General features: G+C 43.4%; 1 protein-coding gene across 9 annotated transcripts; it reads left to right on the forward strand.

Annotated features, from left to right (window-relative positions):
* The first annotated feature begins 3,204 nt into the window (after nucleotides 1-3,204).
* rdgC (retinal degeneration C) lies at nucleotides 3,205-16,692 on the forward strand. 9 transcript variants are annotated; one of them, XM_002134780.3, is made up of 14 exons: nucleotides 3,205-3,265; nucleotides 10,152-10,933; nucleotides 11,494-11,601; nucleotides 13,762-13,889; nucleotides 14,131-14,212; nucleotides 14,274-14,398; nucleotides 14,463-14,630; nucleotides 14,704-14,907; nucleotides 14,973-15,122; nucleotides 15,185-15,250; nucleotides 15,315-15,500; nucleotides 15,569-15,976; nucleotides 16,034-16,133; nucleotides 16,192-16,692. In XM_002134780.3, exons 2-14 carry the CDS (start codon nucleotides 10,666-10,668, stop codon nucleotides 16,539-16,541), a joined length of 2,343 nt encoding a protein of 780 aa, XP_002134816.2. In that variant the 5' UTR covers nucleotides 3,205-3,265; nucleotides 10,152-10,665; the 3' UTR covers nucleotides 16,542-16,692. The 9 variants fall into 9 exon arrangements, with proteins under 9 accessions (XP_002134816.2, XP_033240143.1, XP_033240146.1 ...); XM_033384255.1 differs by lacking the exons at nucleotides 3,205-3,265; nucleotides 10,152-10,933; nucleotides 11,494-11,601 and adding exons at nucleotides 12,053-12,183; nucleotides 12,988-13,093; nucleotides 13,326-13,385; XM_015187249.2 differs by lacking the exons at nucleotides 3,205-3,265; nucleotides 10,152-10,933; nucleotides 11,494-11,601 and adding exons at nucleotides 12,053-12,183; nucleotides 12,988-13,093.
* Nucleotides 16,693-18,051: the final 1,359 nt, after the last annotated feature.

The raw sequence follows: 18,051 nt of genomic DNA on the forward strand, positions 1-18,051 counted from the left end.
ACAATAATGGTGCTTATCAGAAATGAATCGGTCTGTCCCAGTCGTAAATCTACCATCATTAAGTAATTCTGGAAGTTTTCTGCGAGTTTTCATACCATATCAGTAAACAAGAGAGAATAGTGTAGGTTTGTGCATATTGTTGTGATTTCCACGAATAAACTGTTATCAACATTATTATTTTTCCGCTCCATAAAATGGAAGTTCGGATATCTGTTGGAGAAGCTTTAAACTTTAATAAGCTGTATATGTACATATGTATATCCACTTACAGGTGTTCCGTCATCCAAAAGGTCAGATGGAATATGTATGTACATACATGCAATACTTAATTAATATTGCAGCCCCAGAGGCAGCTAAGAGGGTTTCACAAGTGTTGAATGGGGATTACTTAGTTCAAAAGGAACCATACCCACAATTTAAGAAGTGACTTGAAGTGACTCAATGCATCATAAGTATCCGTATTTAACTTATTTTATATCTCAGTTGTTTTCTATCATTGAGAAAGTATGTACATGGACAGTCTCGAACTTTGAAATTTGAGTGCCTTTGCCCAGCTAACCAGAATTTGTGGTTAAAAATTGCATTCAGCTTTTATGAAGAGAACCGAACCGGACCGAGCAAAACGGTGATGGGATGTTTTAAAATGGCATGCCGGCACGAAGGAGCGTCGCCCTGGTGTGGCGTGCCGCCAAGTCAAGAAGCCAGGAAGTGGTACTGGGGATATGCAAAACAGCGCTGTTATCCGGATGCCAATAGGAACAGGCACCTCGTCTCACGCAAGCCCCATATACCCAGGGGTACTTGTGAATGTGCATATATAGAGTCGTTTGTTTTCGTAAAGGTGTCTCTTCTATTATCTATGTCCACCAAGAATGTCTTTCAATCTAAAAAATGAACAAAGACTCTACATATCTCCATACTTTACCTACTTTCTTGAGCTCGAGAAATGCAGCCTGAACTTTAAGATTGCTTCAGAAACGACTTACAAGAAAGTACAGCCAGATTCTGTTTTGGCCAAGGCTTTCCGATGTGGACACGTAAAGTGGTTTCCCCCATTTTGAATTACTGGCAAGGGCGGAAAACCCCTAAGTTTTTGGCGACCTAACCGGGTCAGCGTGTAACAAAGCCCTAATTTCGGGTTTCGTGAACTTTAGCTACAAATTTTCCAAAATCACATCGAGTGGCCAACCGAAGGCTTGGTGGCACTGGACTACTTAGAATGTGTGCTACGGGTCGGTCACCCATGTATGCGGCAGCAATAAAAGACACGACACCGAAAAATAATCAATATACTGCGAGGGTACGAAATAAAGCTGAAGAATACAAATGTGTTTTTAGAAGAAAGCACCAGTCCAGGCTACTTTTCACCATTAAACTTTAACTTTCAAATACTGGTGTACAAAATGTCAACTACCTTGTATGGGTATTCATCATGTCGATATCCTGCTAAACATCCGAACGATCTGATACTAGTATGTGGGAATCAGTATCAAAGAGGGCATATTTATTTTCGTTTTGCTTTGGGAATGCTTCACCTGAATTCAATCCGATCTATAATCTTTAGCACATCATGAACTTTTTAATATGAATGCAGAGACCCAAAACGTTATCTAAATTGAAACAAATATTTGAATAAGTGTAGCATAACGATATATGTAAACATCGAATCAATCGGCAAATTAGAAGATACCAACCTTTCGCGTAGAAAACTAGTTCTAAAACACCGAGGAGGCTCAAAAAAATATTCAACAAATTCATTAAATACTCTTCAAGATTCATAGAATTTCAACGTAATAACAGAAAAATTGTACTTCCGGTACACAATTATAAAAGTGAATACCAAAGTGAATACTTTTTGATTCAAGGATTCTTTTGAAAGCAAGGACATTTGGATTCAAACTTTTAATGTGTTTCGTTTGCCTTTTATATTGTTTAGTTGGGTACATGATAATTTTTGTTGAAAAAAAATGAAAACTTTATAAAACAAAAAATTACTTGTTTTGACAGTCTACATTTCACTGTCCGCTACTGTATGTATGTAGGTATGCATAGACCGATTCATCAACTACATGCAGCGATTTATTGGAAACGCCTTGGCGGTCACCCTAATGCACTAGTCAGACCTCTAACAACCAAGCCAAGAAAGAGAAGATTCCTATAAGATCGGATCGGCTATTGATGCTGATCAAGAATATATATATTTTTTATGGGGTGCGAAACGCTACCTTCTGGACGTTACACACATACACTTTCACGATAAATCAAATATACCCCTATATTCATTTGGAGTATCAGGTATAAAAAATAGACCGATTCATGATGAAATTATTTAAGGTGGTCCACTAACTTTCTTTTGGATCCAGTTTTACTATCAGCACTACTGCAAGCGCTTTGACGCCATGTTTGATGAGAGAGAGAAGATCGACGTTTTTTGTTGTACTGAGCTAAGTAAGACCCTACCGTTCATCATAGGACCGATTCTGCGATTCACTTTTATCATAGAAACCAAATTTCTAGACTGATAAGAAATGCGGAGATCGTTAGGATTGTTTTGCCTAAAATTCTGGTATCTGGTTGAACTCAAAGGAGGAACATGCCATTTGATACATTTATGACACGTTCTATTATTTTGGGGAAATAAATGTCGCAGTTGATGAATTTCCTAAAAGGCCTCTCAAGAGAGAGTGGCAAACAAACGACAAACGTCACCTTATATTAATACACCTCAGGCACAGCATTAGCATCGCTGTCCTCTATCTCCCACGCTCATTTGTCAGTGCACAAGGTACATGGATTAGAAGGTGAGACAGCCCAAAAAAGCAGCCTCTAGCTTCCTTCGGCAAGCCTCTAGACATGGATAGGGAGCAAGAGAGAGAGGGAGAGAGAGAGCCTCCCTGAACAGTTACACCTTTTATTTTACATTCCTTGGGAGAGTGGGTCGCAAATAGCGCGCAGCCTCCGGAGAAGAGCGAAAATGGAGCAAACGGGAAAAATGGGAATGACAATTGGAAGGTGCAATCAGCTGATACGGACGATGGATGCCGTTTGTTTTGCTTTGCCCGTGCTTGCTGCTGCGACGACACTTTGGGGAAACAGAAACAGCAACAGAAACGGCAATGGTAGCGGCGACTGCGACGCCGACTGTGCGGCCACTGTGGCCAAAAAGGATTTCCGAGCTTCTGGCCCGAATCAGTTTGTAACGGAATTCCATGAAAGACGGACCGCGAACACCAGAGTGTGCCTGTGCCCTCCTCGCTCCCTCCGTGTACGTAATGGTGACGCTGCCGCCGCTGCTGCTCCCCAGCTCGGCGCGCTATTTCGGAATCATAGCGCTGCTATGCGTCGGTGTGTGGTGTAGGTCGTCTAGGCTGTTCTGTTGTTCTTGGTGCTGGTCGGTGGTACGCTGGTGGTGGTGGTGGTGGTGCAGTGCTCTTTTGTCACCAAAACCATTCTATTCTGTGTTTGGCTTCATTTAATGCTTTACGCCGCCTTTGTACTATTTCCTGTTATTGTTGATGCCGATGTACATATGTAGATGTAGCTGTTAATATCTGTACATATGTATGTACATACATATGTAGCCACGAATGCGGCATGGTGTTTCTCCACGCTCATAATTTTATGACCACTTATCCCTCTGAAAGAGGAAAGGGAAATGGCACCTACTCGTATATGGTGATGTATACAGTGTTAAGTTATGCAGGAATAATCATTTCCACCCCCCCCCTCGCCAAACATACTGTGGCTTACTGCACCTCCGCATACTTTGACAGAACAATTTGTTGTGCAGTGTAATGCCTTTTCTTCTTAGTATGTGTATATTGTACATATGTAAATGATGCCAACAACAATAACTTAAGGCGCCAAGCCACACGAGAGAGAAATGGGTTTTACTTAAGAAACGTACACACATACATATGCACATATTTATTTAGAAATTTCTCTCTCCGATGGATATGAATACACAAGCGCACACATGCACACATCTACGGACAGAAATTTGTTTAAAATATATGCAAATATTGGAACAAACAAATGTTTAAGGTGATGAAAGACCCCAAGAAGACATTTCTGTCTGAATTGCCAAGTAGGCAAAATGACTATATGGGTCATTAAATGTGTTTCATTTAAAGATGGAAATTACTTTTGTCTATCTAAGCATACATAAATATTTCACATAAATATATAGTATGTATGTATTTGGTTTGTATTAACAGTAGCAGAAAATAATACATGCAATCTCACATTTGATTGATATGATGTGATATATGTGTCTGGTAATCACCATTTATAAACTCTTACTAAGGTCGGAATCTCGTTTTTTTTTAAGTCTATCAATCTACAGCATTCGTCAGCGTTTCTGAAACAAGATGAATCCGATCTACGCATGTCTGTCTTTTCGTAGAAGATCAAATATAATCGGTCTAATGTGCATAAGTTGGAGGATTTGAAGAATTAATTGCTTAACCAAGATAACAGATTGCTTATAAAGCAAAAACAATTTAGAAACCTGTAATTGGGGTATTTTCCGTACAATTTGTACTCTTACAGTAGTTTATTCACTTTTCAGTACACTCTTATAATTATTATGATATTAGATTAGTTCGAGTGCTTTACCCTACCTTTTGAATGGCAGTCATATCGAAGATTAGATTCCCTCATCCCAACGAGGTTACCGAGAGTTAGATCCTGAAACGCAGACCGGCCCCCACAGAAGCAACCAATCCTGCTGACGTTTGGCATTTGATTTTGGGGCTTTCCATTTTGCTTTTGCTTTCTTTCGTTCCCCGAGATTCACTTGTTTATTTATTTTCGTGATTTCGTTTATTTTTCCCACCGCCTGGGAGTTTTTATACCCGATACTCAAAATGAGTATTGGGGTATATTAGATTTGTGGTGAAAATGGATGTGTGTAACGTCCAGAAGGAATCGTTTCCGACCCTATAAAGTATATATATTCTTGATCAGCATCAATAGCCGAGTCGATTGAGCCCTGTCTGTCTGTCCGTCTGTCCGTCCGTCCGTCTGTCCGTCTGTCCGTCTGTCCGTCCCCTTCAGCGCCTAATGCTCAAAGACTATAAGAGCTAGAGTAACGATGTTTTGGATCCAGACTTCTGTGATATGTCACTGCTCCAAAAATATTTCAAAACTTTGCCCCGCCCACTTCCGCCCCCACAAAGGGCGAAAATCTGTGGCATCCACAATTTTAAAGATACGAGAAAACTAAAAACGCAGAATCGTAGAAGATGACTATATCTTACAGAGTGCAAAATCTGAACCAGATCGTATAATTATTATAGCCAGAATCACGAAAACAATTTCACTCTTTCTCGCTCTGTCTCACTCTAACACACAGGTTTCATGGTCGGTTTTGCCAATTGCAAAATATGAGTTCAAGGATCTCAGAACCTATAAAAGCCAGAGCAACCAAATTTGGTATCCACACTCCTGTGATATCGGACCTTGACCGTTTCCTGTCCAAATTTCGCCACACCCCCTTCCGCCCCCGCAAAGGACGAAAATCTGAGGCAACCACAAATCTCAGAGACTATTAAGGCTAGAGTAACCAAATTTGGTACACACACTCCTTTAAGATGTCACTATAAAACGTATATCTCAGAATTTCGCCCCACCCCCATCCGCCCCCACAAAGGACGAAAATCTGTTGCATCCACAATATTGCAGATTTGAGAAAACTAAAAACGCAGAATCATAGATAATGACCATGTCGATTAGATTGCTGAATCTGGATCAGATCAGAGCATTTTTATAGCCAAAAGGAACAAATCAATTTGCAGTGGCTACGCAGCGCCCGACGTCACGCTCAGACTGATTTTCTGTCTCTCTCGCACGCACTCTTTGTCGTGTCGTTTAATATTAGCGGCGTCTGCCGGAGGAGAGCCATACTGACTTAGTATCGGGTATAACTCTAGAGTTGCGGTGTCCGCAGCAACTCACAACGTTCCCCCTCGTTTTCTTTTTTTTTTGGTTTTTTATATCGTGCTTGAACTTCCAGCGGTTTCATTCCCCTAATGTCCCACCACTTTTGATTTGATTTTTGCGTGGGCTTTAGGACTAAACTTTTTTTGTTGTTGGTTGGATATTGAAATGGCAAAGCATGGTATTAGAAAGTGGTGCAAAGCAGGAGGCTCTTTAGGTCTTGCCACTTTTCGTATATGTAGGCGAAGTGTTTTTTGGAATATGAAATTCCAAAGGATTAACCGCTGAGCATAGAAAATCATCGAAAAGAAACCCAATCTGACGCATTGTCCTTCGCTAAGGTACCTCGAGAGTACCCAAATCATCATCTAATCAAGATCTGAAATTTAAGACTCCTGCTGTTGAACATCGATTTAAATAAGTCGTTTACCTTCCATCCCAAAAGCCATCCAAGGTGTCGCAATTTTCGCGCTTGATTTGCCAACCAAAAATAAGGAAAAGGTCGGTGCTTTGTTACTCTTCGACGGCAATTAAGGCAAAACATTAACTTACGGCATACTCTCCCATGAAATACACTCGGCGAAACCTTCCCTCAGTTTTATAATACGCTTTTTTAAAAGATATCAACCAAAAAATCATTCGTCATGCAATCTTTTTCTTCTTGAGATATTTATCAGAAATTGCGACTCAATTTCACTTTAGAGCTGTATTTTATGCCCCATTATTCTCCGAGTGTTCGTAGCGAGAATAAATTACGGCTAAATACTTGCTTCGAATGCCTTGGGGCGCTTCTCACACAGCTGCTGGGCTGGAAATCCTGAAATCCTGGTCCATATGGCTGCTTAATGCTGGCAGAGCGCCGCTTTTGAGGTGCCAAACGCCTGACGCCCAATTTCCGTTTATCCCTAATTTGGTTTATAAATAACGAAAATCGACTCTCAGCATTGACACACATCCACATGAGCACCGCATCCGAGAGCTGACATCATTTCAAAGTTGTTAAAGCCCTCGTGGCCTTGTTAATGGGGCAACCCGAACAGACTTTTTGGCTATAAACTGTAAAATTTAACGGAGAAATGTTTATAGTTAAAACGTGATAGCTGCAGCATTGTAGCCATCCAGGTGCTCCTTCGGCAGGCTCTCTTTCTGGTACGTGCCTACCCGTCAAATTGACTCCTCGGGCAACTCAATTAAAAGCGCAGGCAACCTAATTACCTGCCAGAGAATTTGAATGAACAAATTTGCGAGCCGAGAACATTAGTGAACAGCAACATTTTTTACTTTTCTGATTCCCATTTGACCTTTGGACGGGACGAACCTTAGGCCGTTTCCAGTTTCTCACGGCTAAATGTTTTTGAAGCTACTACTGCACAGGAAATGTCATGCGGCTTTAAAAATATTTATCCGATTTTAGTAAACAGCTTATACTTAATTGAAGTAGAAGGTAATTCACCTTGATGTTAAAGACTAAATGAATTTCACTTTAGTTTAAGGTCAAATAAAAGTAGCTCTTATTTTGATTAAACTGGTTTTCATAGACTACAGAAATATACACTCGTTTATAGCTTTAATTAGTCAGCTTAGACAGTGAGATCATTGTAGGAACAAGTGCGATGTGAAAATATTTAGAGAGAGAGAGAGGGAGAAAGAGAGAGTGGGGTCAAAAATTGCTGGGGCAAGCTTTCTGAATTTGGTAGCAGTCCAACAAGAAAAAGACTATTAAAAATAGATCCTTATCAGTGAAACTAAAGTCAATATACCGCGTTATGCACACGACATGTATGTTATGTGTGTTTACTATTCTCCGGCATTCTCTTTTGCAGCATTCGCCTGTACGTCTCGTGTCAGAGCATCAATGTGCCGCGTCCTGTGGGAACTTTTGGGACCCAGGACATGCCCACCGCTGTTCTATAGAATGTGACCTAACGTTCTGTTAGTTGTTTGCTAAATTTATTCCAGCCATTGACCCTGAGACTTGACGCATCATCTGCAAATAAGTACATTTGCTGCCAAGTTAATTGCTGCGGGGCGTAAGCGATGTTTGCTGAACTGAAATGCTGAGTGCCAGAGTACCGGGGTGTCCGTGTGCCGTCCCGTGTCGTCTGACATGCAATTCATCGTAATTGAGTCAGCCAACAATCATCTTTTGGGGCGCCGCACCACACACGCAAGGGGCGGGATCCGGATCCTTCTTCTTTAGTTGGTGGACAGAACCTATTACCGTCAATGTCCGTTTAGCGGACAGATAGCTGCTGCTGCTTCTGCTGCTGTTCTGTTCTGTTCTGTTCTGTTCGCTCTTTGTTCTGGGATTAATGGAGAAACAACGTATTCTCTCGTCCGCAATGTGCTGGCGGATAATCCCATTATCTTTTGATCCCTCTTGTCCTGACCCAAGGCGGCAGCATTTCCACACGGAACCGGAAATTGACCCCAAAAGAAATGGGTAATTGAAATAAATAGAGTTGGGCCTCCAATGCATGGGACCACCGGTCCCATAAACTGCCCTAGAACCTACTTTATCGCCTTTGGCTTTTATTTCCGATGGTTTCAATGGCCTAAAGATCAAATTGTGGCTTTCCACATTGAATATCCTTTTGATTTATTATTTCTGAAGCGTAAAGTTAGCGAAAATCCTTAAAGAAATTCCACAATTTTGCAGTGAACTCTCTGTCATTTTCACTTTAGACAAATTACATTTCGATAAAAGCCTTGCGCCCACTTTTGCCGCCACATTTACATTTTTCGCTAACGCAATTTTCTCTCGAAAAGTGCCACGGCAGAGGAGTGTGGCGGTTCGTCTTCTAAAACATTTTACCTGGCAAACGATGGGGGGACGCCCGTGCATTGCCTTTGCCTCGTCAGATAGGGATCTTTGAATAAAGCCGAAAAAAAGTAATAATTGAAATATGCATGAGAGTAGCTCCAGTGGGATGGCAGAGCATCTGCGGGGTAGATGCATGAAGATGGGCATGGCGTGGGCCCGAAAATTGCTCTTTTCCGGAGATATGCGTTCTTCGATTTGCAGAGACTCTCAATTCGTATTCCCTCTCGGTAGTTACCAAATAATAAACTCGCTTTCTCTGGTATCGCCTGCTCATTCCGCATTTCTGCACCGAAATTTACCCCGTACATTGCCGTAGGCGCTGTTGTATGTTTTAAGCGATTAATCAATACCCACCTTCCATGCTACCTTTATATTTAGGTTACAATATGTTGCGCCACATCCCTCATCGATGGGGGTAGCGGGTCCTCGTGTTCTGCTACAGGTTATCATTTTAATTTCACACTTCGTGGATCTGCCACTGATTCTGTTGCCACTGTTTTGCGGGTCTGTGGGTGCGGCCCCATCCGGCGCGGGTTGAAGGTTGGGTGTGGCATATCGCTCAATTGGTGGATACATTGGCCCGTTCGTCTGGAGCCACTCGAGAGAACACTGGCTTCATAAAAGCTGAAAGCATTTCGACCATCACAATAGACCCCTCGGGCACCTACCACCCCGTAGATACACATAGATAGTACATATATACTCGTGCGATATACTAGTGGTCATAAATAGTGGCAGCATAAATGGCAGCCGGGTCAACGAGTTTTGGCCAACAAAACCCCCCCTTTGCCAGTGGAGGAGAGTATACGAAGATTGTCCAACAGTTTGCAACGCATCAACGTGCGGCACGTGCTGTGCAACAGAAGATTTTCTTGGTGGCATAAAGTTGTGGCGCGGGAAATTATGAAAAATAAAATTATAAATATAAAACTTATAATTGCAGTTGTTTTTTGCAGGGTATTCAACAGTCGCTTTGCTGATGATGGTCCTCTCCTCTGTTTTAACTATCATTCTTTTATTCTCCAGTCGATAAAGCGCATCGTATTTGTTTCATTTCATTACATTCCTCCACACCCAAGCACCCATGCACCCATGCACCCATTATACTCGTACGGATATTGGATATATAGATACGTACTCGTACCCCAGGAAAATTTCCGCACAAGGAGTTCTTTCTGTCATTTGCTGAATCAGGGAAAGTAGAGAGGTACGTCCTCCACTATTCATTAGAGTAGAAAGCGAAGATGCACACCGAGCGGCACATCCGATGGGGGACACTGAATGAAGTCTAATTTGATCAAGGAAAAACTTATTATTTCAATTTAACTTTTATGTAAAACATAATTTCAGACTCGTATATTTCTTCTTTGCACCATTTATTTTTCAGTTGGCAAAGCTTTGAGACGCTGATTTGATGCCCCATGTTGCAACATCGCCAACATCGAAATGAATAAATTATACGAAAGTGAAATCAATTTGCATTAGGGCCGCCGACTAGCGAATGGCCCCCACTCGCACCCCAAGACGAGCGTGTGGAGGAGGAGGAATCCTGCAGTACTGTGCCAAGAAGTGTGGCAAGTGAGGGGGGCTGACAAATTACATTACAGTGTCAGGCAAGGGCGAGTGACATCAGGCATCAGGCATCTGGCATCAGACCTCTGCCTGCGACGCATGTGAGGACGTGGACGTGGACCTGGAGCTGGAGACTGGAGACCTCGCGCCTCACCTGCCAGCCGCCGCCTGACAGTTGTCGACGGGACACGGGTCGGGACTGTGGCGTCTTAGGTGCCCGCTGCCCTGCCTCCCTCCCCCGTTCTCGGTGGTGACCTGTGATCTAGCCCCGGGGGCTAGCTTTTGACAGCTTTGACAGGATTTGTCAGTCAGCGTCAGCCCGCAGAAGTATGCTACGCAGCTGCGTGTGCCTGCGATCCGACGAGGACGGCAAGCGGCGCGGCTCCTCCGTCGAAGACGCCTCGTCGTGCCGCTCATCGGAAATAGAGCGCGTGGGTGCCAGCATGCAGACGCTGGGTCCGAGCGGGCAGCCCCAGTCGGTGGCCGCCCAGACGACCACACGGGCCTCCAGTCTGCTGCAGTTCTTCCACAGGAAAGGTTGGTGCAAGCACTTTCGCAAGCCGCTGCGGGGAATGAGCGCCTCCCGGGCCGAGAAAAGTGAGTATACTGTTGCCTACAATAGGCTTAGATCCATTCATTTGACTTTGACTGTCGCAGGGGATTTGTACCAGAACCACAACCACGCGGCCAATAGCCCCCAAAACCTAATCCATTTACGCTATTATTTTGCCTCTGATGGTTACGAATTGGGCAAAGTGCGGTTGGCAATTGCCGCTGGTTGAAGAACATAGAATTAAGCAGCGGATAATGCCATCTGAAATCTGACCTTTACTATTGAAATAGGTATTAATACAAGAATCCCTACAGCATAAATATCGTTGGGAACAAACGATAAAGGAGTTGTCTTAGCAAGGGCCTAGTTGCTCTAAAATTTGTATTTAAGATAGAATTCTAAGGTGTCCTACAATTACCATATGTCTCTAATGTGTCCTTTGGTGGTACATCTGGTCCTCCCTAATGGCTGCTTGGTGGAGGACCTGCACTTGCACTCCCCATCGATGACCTTTAGGCCACACCACAGAGACCTACCAGTATGACCGTGGTCGTGTTCCGGCGCTTGCGCTAACCTTATTCTTTCTTCGAATTTATTTTACCAGCGATTCTCATGGACCCGAGCCAGAAAGACGACGACACCCTCCGTCTCCGTCACCGTCAAACCGAAGGAACACCACCAGAGAAAGCCCCCATGACTTGTTGGGCCGTTGGTAAGACAGCTGGACAGTTGGCTATAACTAAAGTCAGATATATGTATGTATATACGAGTGTGGGTCAATACTCTGGCATACATAGCAGTAGTATACTCATTCAGCTAGTCACGCAGCAAGCCAGAAATTAGACCACAAGCACGCGGACGTGGACGCAAATTGGAAAAGGGAAGGACGTACGGACGCTCGGACGGACAGACCATCCACCGATTCGATAATTGGAACAAAGCATACTGTGGGGAGGCCATGTGCTCTTGGGCGTAAGGTGTTGTGAACTACGTTTTGTTCACTTTTCCTGTGTGTGTGGCCCACAGTGCTACGCCTTTTCAAAGCACCAAAACAACACACTTGCCCCACAAAAGCACACAGAGCACACAGAGCACGAGGCATCGTCATAGTCATCGCGTAGTTCTTTCTACTGCTGCAATACGTACGAGCATTGTAATAGTTCCAGTCGTTCCGGGTCCTCTATGCGGTTTAAAGCGGCGTACACGGCAAAATATAAAGTTTTTGGTTTTTGTTTGAGTTTGAGTTTGCATTCGAAAGACAGACAGAAGCGAAACTTTCGAGTATTTCTTTAGGGTTTGTTATTAGTTTGGACATTCAAAAGTGCATAAGGATGACATACGAAAACCAATTAATTCTTACTTTCACAGCCTTGAAGTCTCTGCGGTTAAGCCTTCGTGCTTTTTCAAGGCTTTGCCTACTCCCCCAGTTTATATAATTAACCAAACCAGCCCGTGCCTTAAATGTCATGGCAGTCTTGCCATTTTTGGCAGCCAAAAACAATACATTCGTACGGTCCAGAAAGTATTCGTCATGCAGCAGTGACTGACTTTTCGGCATTTTCCCTTGTACAAAAATCATCATTTAGGCCATTTACGAACGCTGTAATCAGGTATTCTAACATTAATTGTTACTAAGATTAATCGCAGATGTCCCACCCGAATATTTATTCGTAAGGGGAATTGGCAGTCCAGGAAATGATCAAAAACAAGTTGTGAAAGTTAAAATATCTACTAGTAGGCATGCTTCGTCAATTAATTACATATATTATTGGATTCAGAAATTACTGAGTGTGGATTGGAACTGGAAAATAAAGGGTTCGAAATTATCTGCTGTACAAGATCTCAGACAAGCACTGTCCCCAAACCAGATCCAACAAACAGTTGGACATGTATTTATACATCGATTTAGCTATTGAATATATTATCAAATGTTTTCCCCAAGATTCCCATTTGCAAAATCCAAATCCATATCCAAATTCATTGAGAAGACATGTGGAGGGAAAGTGTCCGAATAGTGTCGAATACATTTTTGGCTCGTACGATATGGAGATTTTAGAGTAAAATCATATGACAAATCCCGGAAAAATAACATTTGCAGCTGGGTATCGGACTACGGCGGATGTTGAAGCACTTTTCGACCCATCTTATGGGCTGTATAAATTTAAAAAAGAAAAAACCACCGCCCCCACCAGACGCAGCGACAAGTGTGTAAAAGATTTTGAAACTGCAGACCTCAATCCCTCTCTCTCTCTCTCTCTCTCCCTCTCTCTCTCTCTGTCACACTTGTACTATCTGCCGGTAGAAGTAGAACTGTTGTTGTTGCCACAAAAACCCCTGCCCTTCCCTGCCCTTGCCAGCCCTTCCCTGCCCTTCCCAGTCCTGCCCTGCCTTACCCCATTCTGCCTACCGATTTTTGACTGTCTTTGACGTTTTCAGCATTCAGTGTGTGTGTACATAAAGCAGACGAGTAAATTTGCATCAAAATGGATGAGAACGGCAAGTAATTAACGCGAGTACTGTCCATATTCCGCACAACCCATCCCGCATCCCGCATGCCTCCCGCAAGCCATTCCCATACCCCTCCGACTCCATCCATTAAAAATTTGCATTTTGTGAACTTTGTACCGATAAGCGTCGAACGGGAAATGCTTGAAAATGTCAAAGGCCGAACGTACCTTTAAGAAAACCTCTGCTTTCGGCTGTCTTTAGGTGTAGATTGTGGCTTTGATGTTTGATGTTGCATAACATAGAAATTCTTTGATGTTCCTTGATCTGGTTCTCGATGTACAAATCCCCCCCTCACCCATACAGTCGCTAGCAAACAACCCACAAAACAAAATACAAAACATTTAATACTCGATCAATCTTTTAGCTATCAGAGCGGCTATATTTATCCAGAAATGGTATCGCAGGCATCAGGCACGTCGCGAAATGATGAGGCGCTGCAATTGGCAGATATTCCAGAATCTAGAGTACGCCAGCGAACAGGACCAGGCTGAGGTAAGAACAATTCGGAGGAGGGTACATATTCACATATGTATGTATGTATGTATGTTTCTACATGCATGTATAAGCTCTGCCCTGAGGGGGCCCCCCCGACATCAGACAAATGCATTTGTAGAGTTTCAAAAGTCGATAGCAAGTCGATGGAACTGTGCTGCAAGTGCAACCACAAGAGTGAACCCTCTCTTCCCCCTCTCCCTGCAAGTCTATTCATGCGTGACATTCTGTTCTCCCGCAGCTGTACAAATTCTTCAATGACCTCATCAAACATATGCCCCAGGCCGCGGGCAGGAAAAATCAACATCATGGCGAATCCATAAGTAAGTTTTCCCCATCGACCACTAACCACAGGAATAGCCTCTACCTCCACGTGCTCTACAGTTTCCCTTCTGGACGAAAAGGACGATATGATGGATGAGCTCGGGGATACTGTGAATGCCAAAATAGAGATGCCAATTCGAAAGAGTCACATTGATCTCCTGATTGACGTCTTCCGCAAGAAACGGGTAAGTGGGCAGCAACAGCAGCAGCGCCTCTTTGTCCGTGTCCCAACCAAATAGTCGTTTCCAGGGCAACCGATTGCATCCGAAATATGTGGCGCTGATCCTGCGCGAGGGTGCCAAGTCCCTTAAGCAGTTGCCGAACATCTCCATGGTGTCCACTGCTGTGTCGCAGCAGGTCACTGTCTGTGGCGATCTGCACGGAAAACTCGACGATCTTCTTGTGGTGCTGCACAAGGTAAAAAGCAGTCATGGATACTCTCCATATCCTCCATAATCAATATTTTTACGGGCATTCTTTTACCTTTTAGAACGGTCTTCCTTCATCTTCCAATCCTTATGTGTTCAACGGGGACTTTGTGGATAGGGGCAAGCGGGGACTGGAGGTGCTGCTGTTGCTTCTGTCTCTGTATCTGGCATTTCCCCAGGCGGTTTTCCTGAACCGCGGCAATCACGAAGACAGCGTCATGAATGCCCGCTATGGATTCATTCGCGAAGTGGAGGGCAAGTACCCCGTAAGTATTGTCAGTCGCCGATTGTGGGAGGATTGGCAAGGATTTTACCCCTGTATGTTCTGCAGCGGAACCACAAGCGACTGCTGGCTATCATAGACGAGGTCTACAGATGGCTTCCACTAGGCTCCGTTCTCAACAGTCGAGTGCTGATCGTCCACGGTGGCATTTCCGACAACACCAGCTTGGACCTCATCAAGAGCATCGATCGGGGCAAGGTGGGGGAGCCCCCTTCATTGACTTAATCGTTGACCATCGACTAACTATGCCATCTTTCCAGTACGTATCCATTCTGCGACCACCGCTCACAGACGGCGAGCCTCTGGATAAAACCGAATGGCAACAGGTACATCCACAAAGAAGGCTTTCTTAGCTTTCTAGCTATATTTCATGCGATCCCGCCATTGCAGATCTTCGATATCATGTGGAGCGACCCCCAGACCGTGATGGGATGCGTTCCAAACACACTGCGAGGTGCTGGTGTTTGGTTTGGCCCCGACGTCACCGAGAATTTCCTGCAGCGCCACCGACTCAGCTATGTCATACGGTCCCACGAGTGCAAGCCCAACGGACACGAGTTCATGCATGACAACAAGGTGGGTGGATCCTTCGTGCCCTCCCCCCTAGACTCCCCCACTCCTCTAATCCATACCGCGTCCCACAGGTAATCACAATCTTTTCGGCATCCAACTACTATGCGATTGGCTCCAATAAGGGCGCCTACATACGACTCAACAACCAGTTGATGCCGCATTTTGTGCAGTACATATCGGCGGCCTCGCAGTCGAAGCGTCTGTCCTTTAAGCAGCGCATGGGCATGGTGGAGAGCTCTGCTCTGAAGGAGCTCGCCGTGAAGATGCGCGACTATCGCGATGAGTTGGAGGATGAGTTTAAGAAGTTCGATCCGGACAACACCGGATGCATAACCATTACGAACTGGTGTTATGTGATGGAGAAGGTCACAAAGCTGGGACTGCCCTGGCGTCTCCTGCGCGATAAGCTGGCTCCTGGCACCGACAGCCACATGGTCAACTATTATACCACCTTGGATCTACTGGATACGGACGTGATCGTGAGTAGTTTCCCAGCTTCACTGTGAACCCACTATATATAGCCAATTGCTTTGCAGCTGGAGGCCGAGGCAGATGGAACCTCAGTCATGGACGCTTTGTATGCGAACAAAGCCAGTTTGGTGGCCATCTTCAATATCATAGATGCTGACGATTCTGGTAAGCACTTGGCGCACTGGTAAGCACTGATAATCCAGCTGCATCTTCAATTCCTCAGGGGAGATAACTCTGGACGAATTCGAAACAGCGATTGATCTGTTGACGGCACACATGCCGGGCGCCTATTCCAAGGAGGAGATGCTGGAGAAGTGTCGTATGATGGATCTGAATGGGGATGGCAAGGTGGATCTGAACGAGTTCCTGGAGGCCTTCAGGCTGAGCGATGTGCAAAGGAAGCAGCAACAGGATGAGAACACACGAAGGCGTTCGGAGGTCAGGGCCTCAACCAAACCCTCGGACCCCGTCACCGAGCTGGCGGATAGAATATCACGGAATACGGTCATTGTAGAGCAAGATATAGACCCATCCGACTGCGAGGCTAAAGTAATCAAACCCAATAAGGCCTAAAGGCTCCATCGTGACATCCAGGGTTAGTCCATGACTCCGTGGCTCGTGGAAGACCAAAAGAATCTGTTTATTTAAACACGAAATCCCAGGAAAATTGTTTCTCATTTACGAATTATACTCGTTCAGTTCTCCGCAGCATTTCTGAAAATCATTTGTGTGTGTTTTTTTATCGGTTACCCCGGATCATTTATAGTATTTGCGCAATATTCAAACATCGGACATAAATTTAATAGATACATGTGAATATATTTATAAAAGATGAATTATGAGATCTCTGCGAAAGCTAAACTACGGACAGCAAAGTCATGACACATTTTGGCTCGTCTGCCGGCCATTCCCGAATGCTTTTGATTTATAGACCATTATAGAACGTCATTTAATACACGTATAAACCTGTAATAATCGTATTGTGCACTTTATAGCTCGTGCTTTCTTCAAGTATAGCCAAGTATCGTGCACATTTGTTATAGCTACAGTAAAAGCGTATAAATACTATAAAAGTTAGAGATACATATATACAGAAACATATGTACTATACATGGAGTAATTGCAACGCTTAAGACCTAAGCCAATGGGATCAACATGAATTTTTTTGTTTTTTTTTTAAATACTGCTAGTACCAGAATTTTGTAATAAAAGCAACATCTAAACGTTGATGCTGATCTTAAAGACATATACTATTCCTATCTATAATTATAAATACTATTAAACCCAAGCCAATTAAAGAATATACCACTCCAAATAAATCTTCATAAAGCTGCACAATTTTTAATGAAACGAATCGCAAGAAATTACAGAAATTATAAAAGAAAGCAATGGCTTCCGAAAGTACCTCTTTTATTATTTAAGAATAATTTCACAACTAAAAAATGCATATTTGGGAAAGTTCTGTGCACGGCTTGTAGGATTCTATTAAATGTTATTTAAGTTTGGTTAAGGATCTATCAAAATAAATGAACACACCAAGGAAAATTGGTTGCAAGAAAAATTACACAATAACTAACTTTACATATTCCTTTTTTCATTCGAAAAGTTAAAAAGGAGTTCTTTAAGCCAAAGATAATCTAAGATTTTGATGAGATTTAAATTACCTACCAGTACCCTTTTTTAAAGTAGTTCAAGCAAAGAGTTTTAATGAAAATATAAAGGATTGCAGGAGGCATTCCTGCGGAAAAGTGTTCTGGCAATTTTTCCCGCAACAACGTTAGAGGTATTAGTTGCAATTTGAAGAGATCTTTTTTTTAATTTTGGAAATCCCACATACTCGTAGGAGAATAAATATGTACAACTAGTATTCCCAAACACAAGCAGTCAATAATCTCCATAGCGATCTGCTATCAAAATGTATGCCATTTGAGACCAAATTCATATCAGTTTATGCAGTTTTTGTTAGACTAACCCGTACATATATTCTGCATAAGTAAAGGTTAAAACATAGTCGATATTCCGGCTCTAGAGTCCCACGGTTAACGATAAAAACTCACATTGCCGTGGGCAGAATTGAAAAGAT

Source organism: Drosophila pseudoobscura, chromosome X (assembly GCF_009870125.1).
Source record: "Drosophila pseudoobscura strain MV-25-SWS-2005 chromosome X, UCI_Dpse_MV25, whole genome shotgun sequence".
Taxonomy (NCBI): domain Eukaryota; kingdom Metazoa; phylum Arthropoda; class Insecta; order Diptera; family Drosophilidae; genus Drosophila; species Drosophila pseudoobscura.

What these genes read in the sequence shown, in the direction of transcription:
- rdgC (XM_002134780.3), top strand. Translation starts at nt 10,666, where the DNA reads ATGCTACGCAGCTGCGTGTGCCTGCGATCCGACGAGGACGGCAAGCGG. An exon ending in CATGACTTGTTGGGCCGTTG is followed by an intron (nt 11,602 to 13,761) that starts GTAAGACAGCTG and finishes TCAATCTTTTAG; the next exon opens with CTATCAGAGCGGCTATATTT. An exon ending in TTCTTGTGGTGCTGCACAAG is followed by an intron (nt 14,631 to 14,703) that starts GTAAAAAGCAGT and finishes TTTACCTTTTAG; the next exon opens with AACGGTCTTCCTTCATCTTC.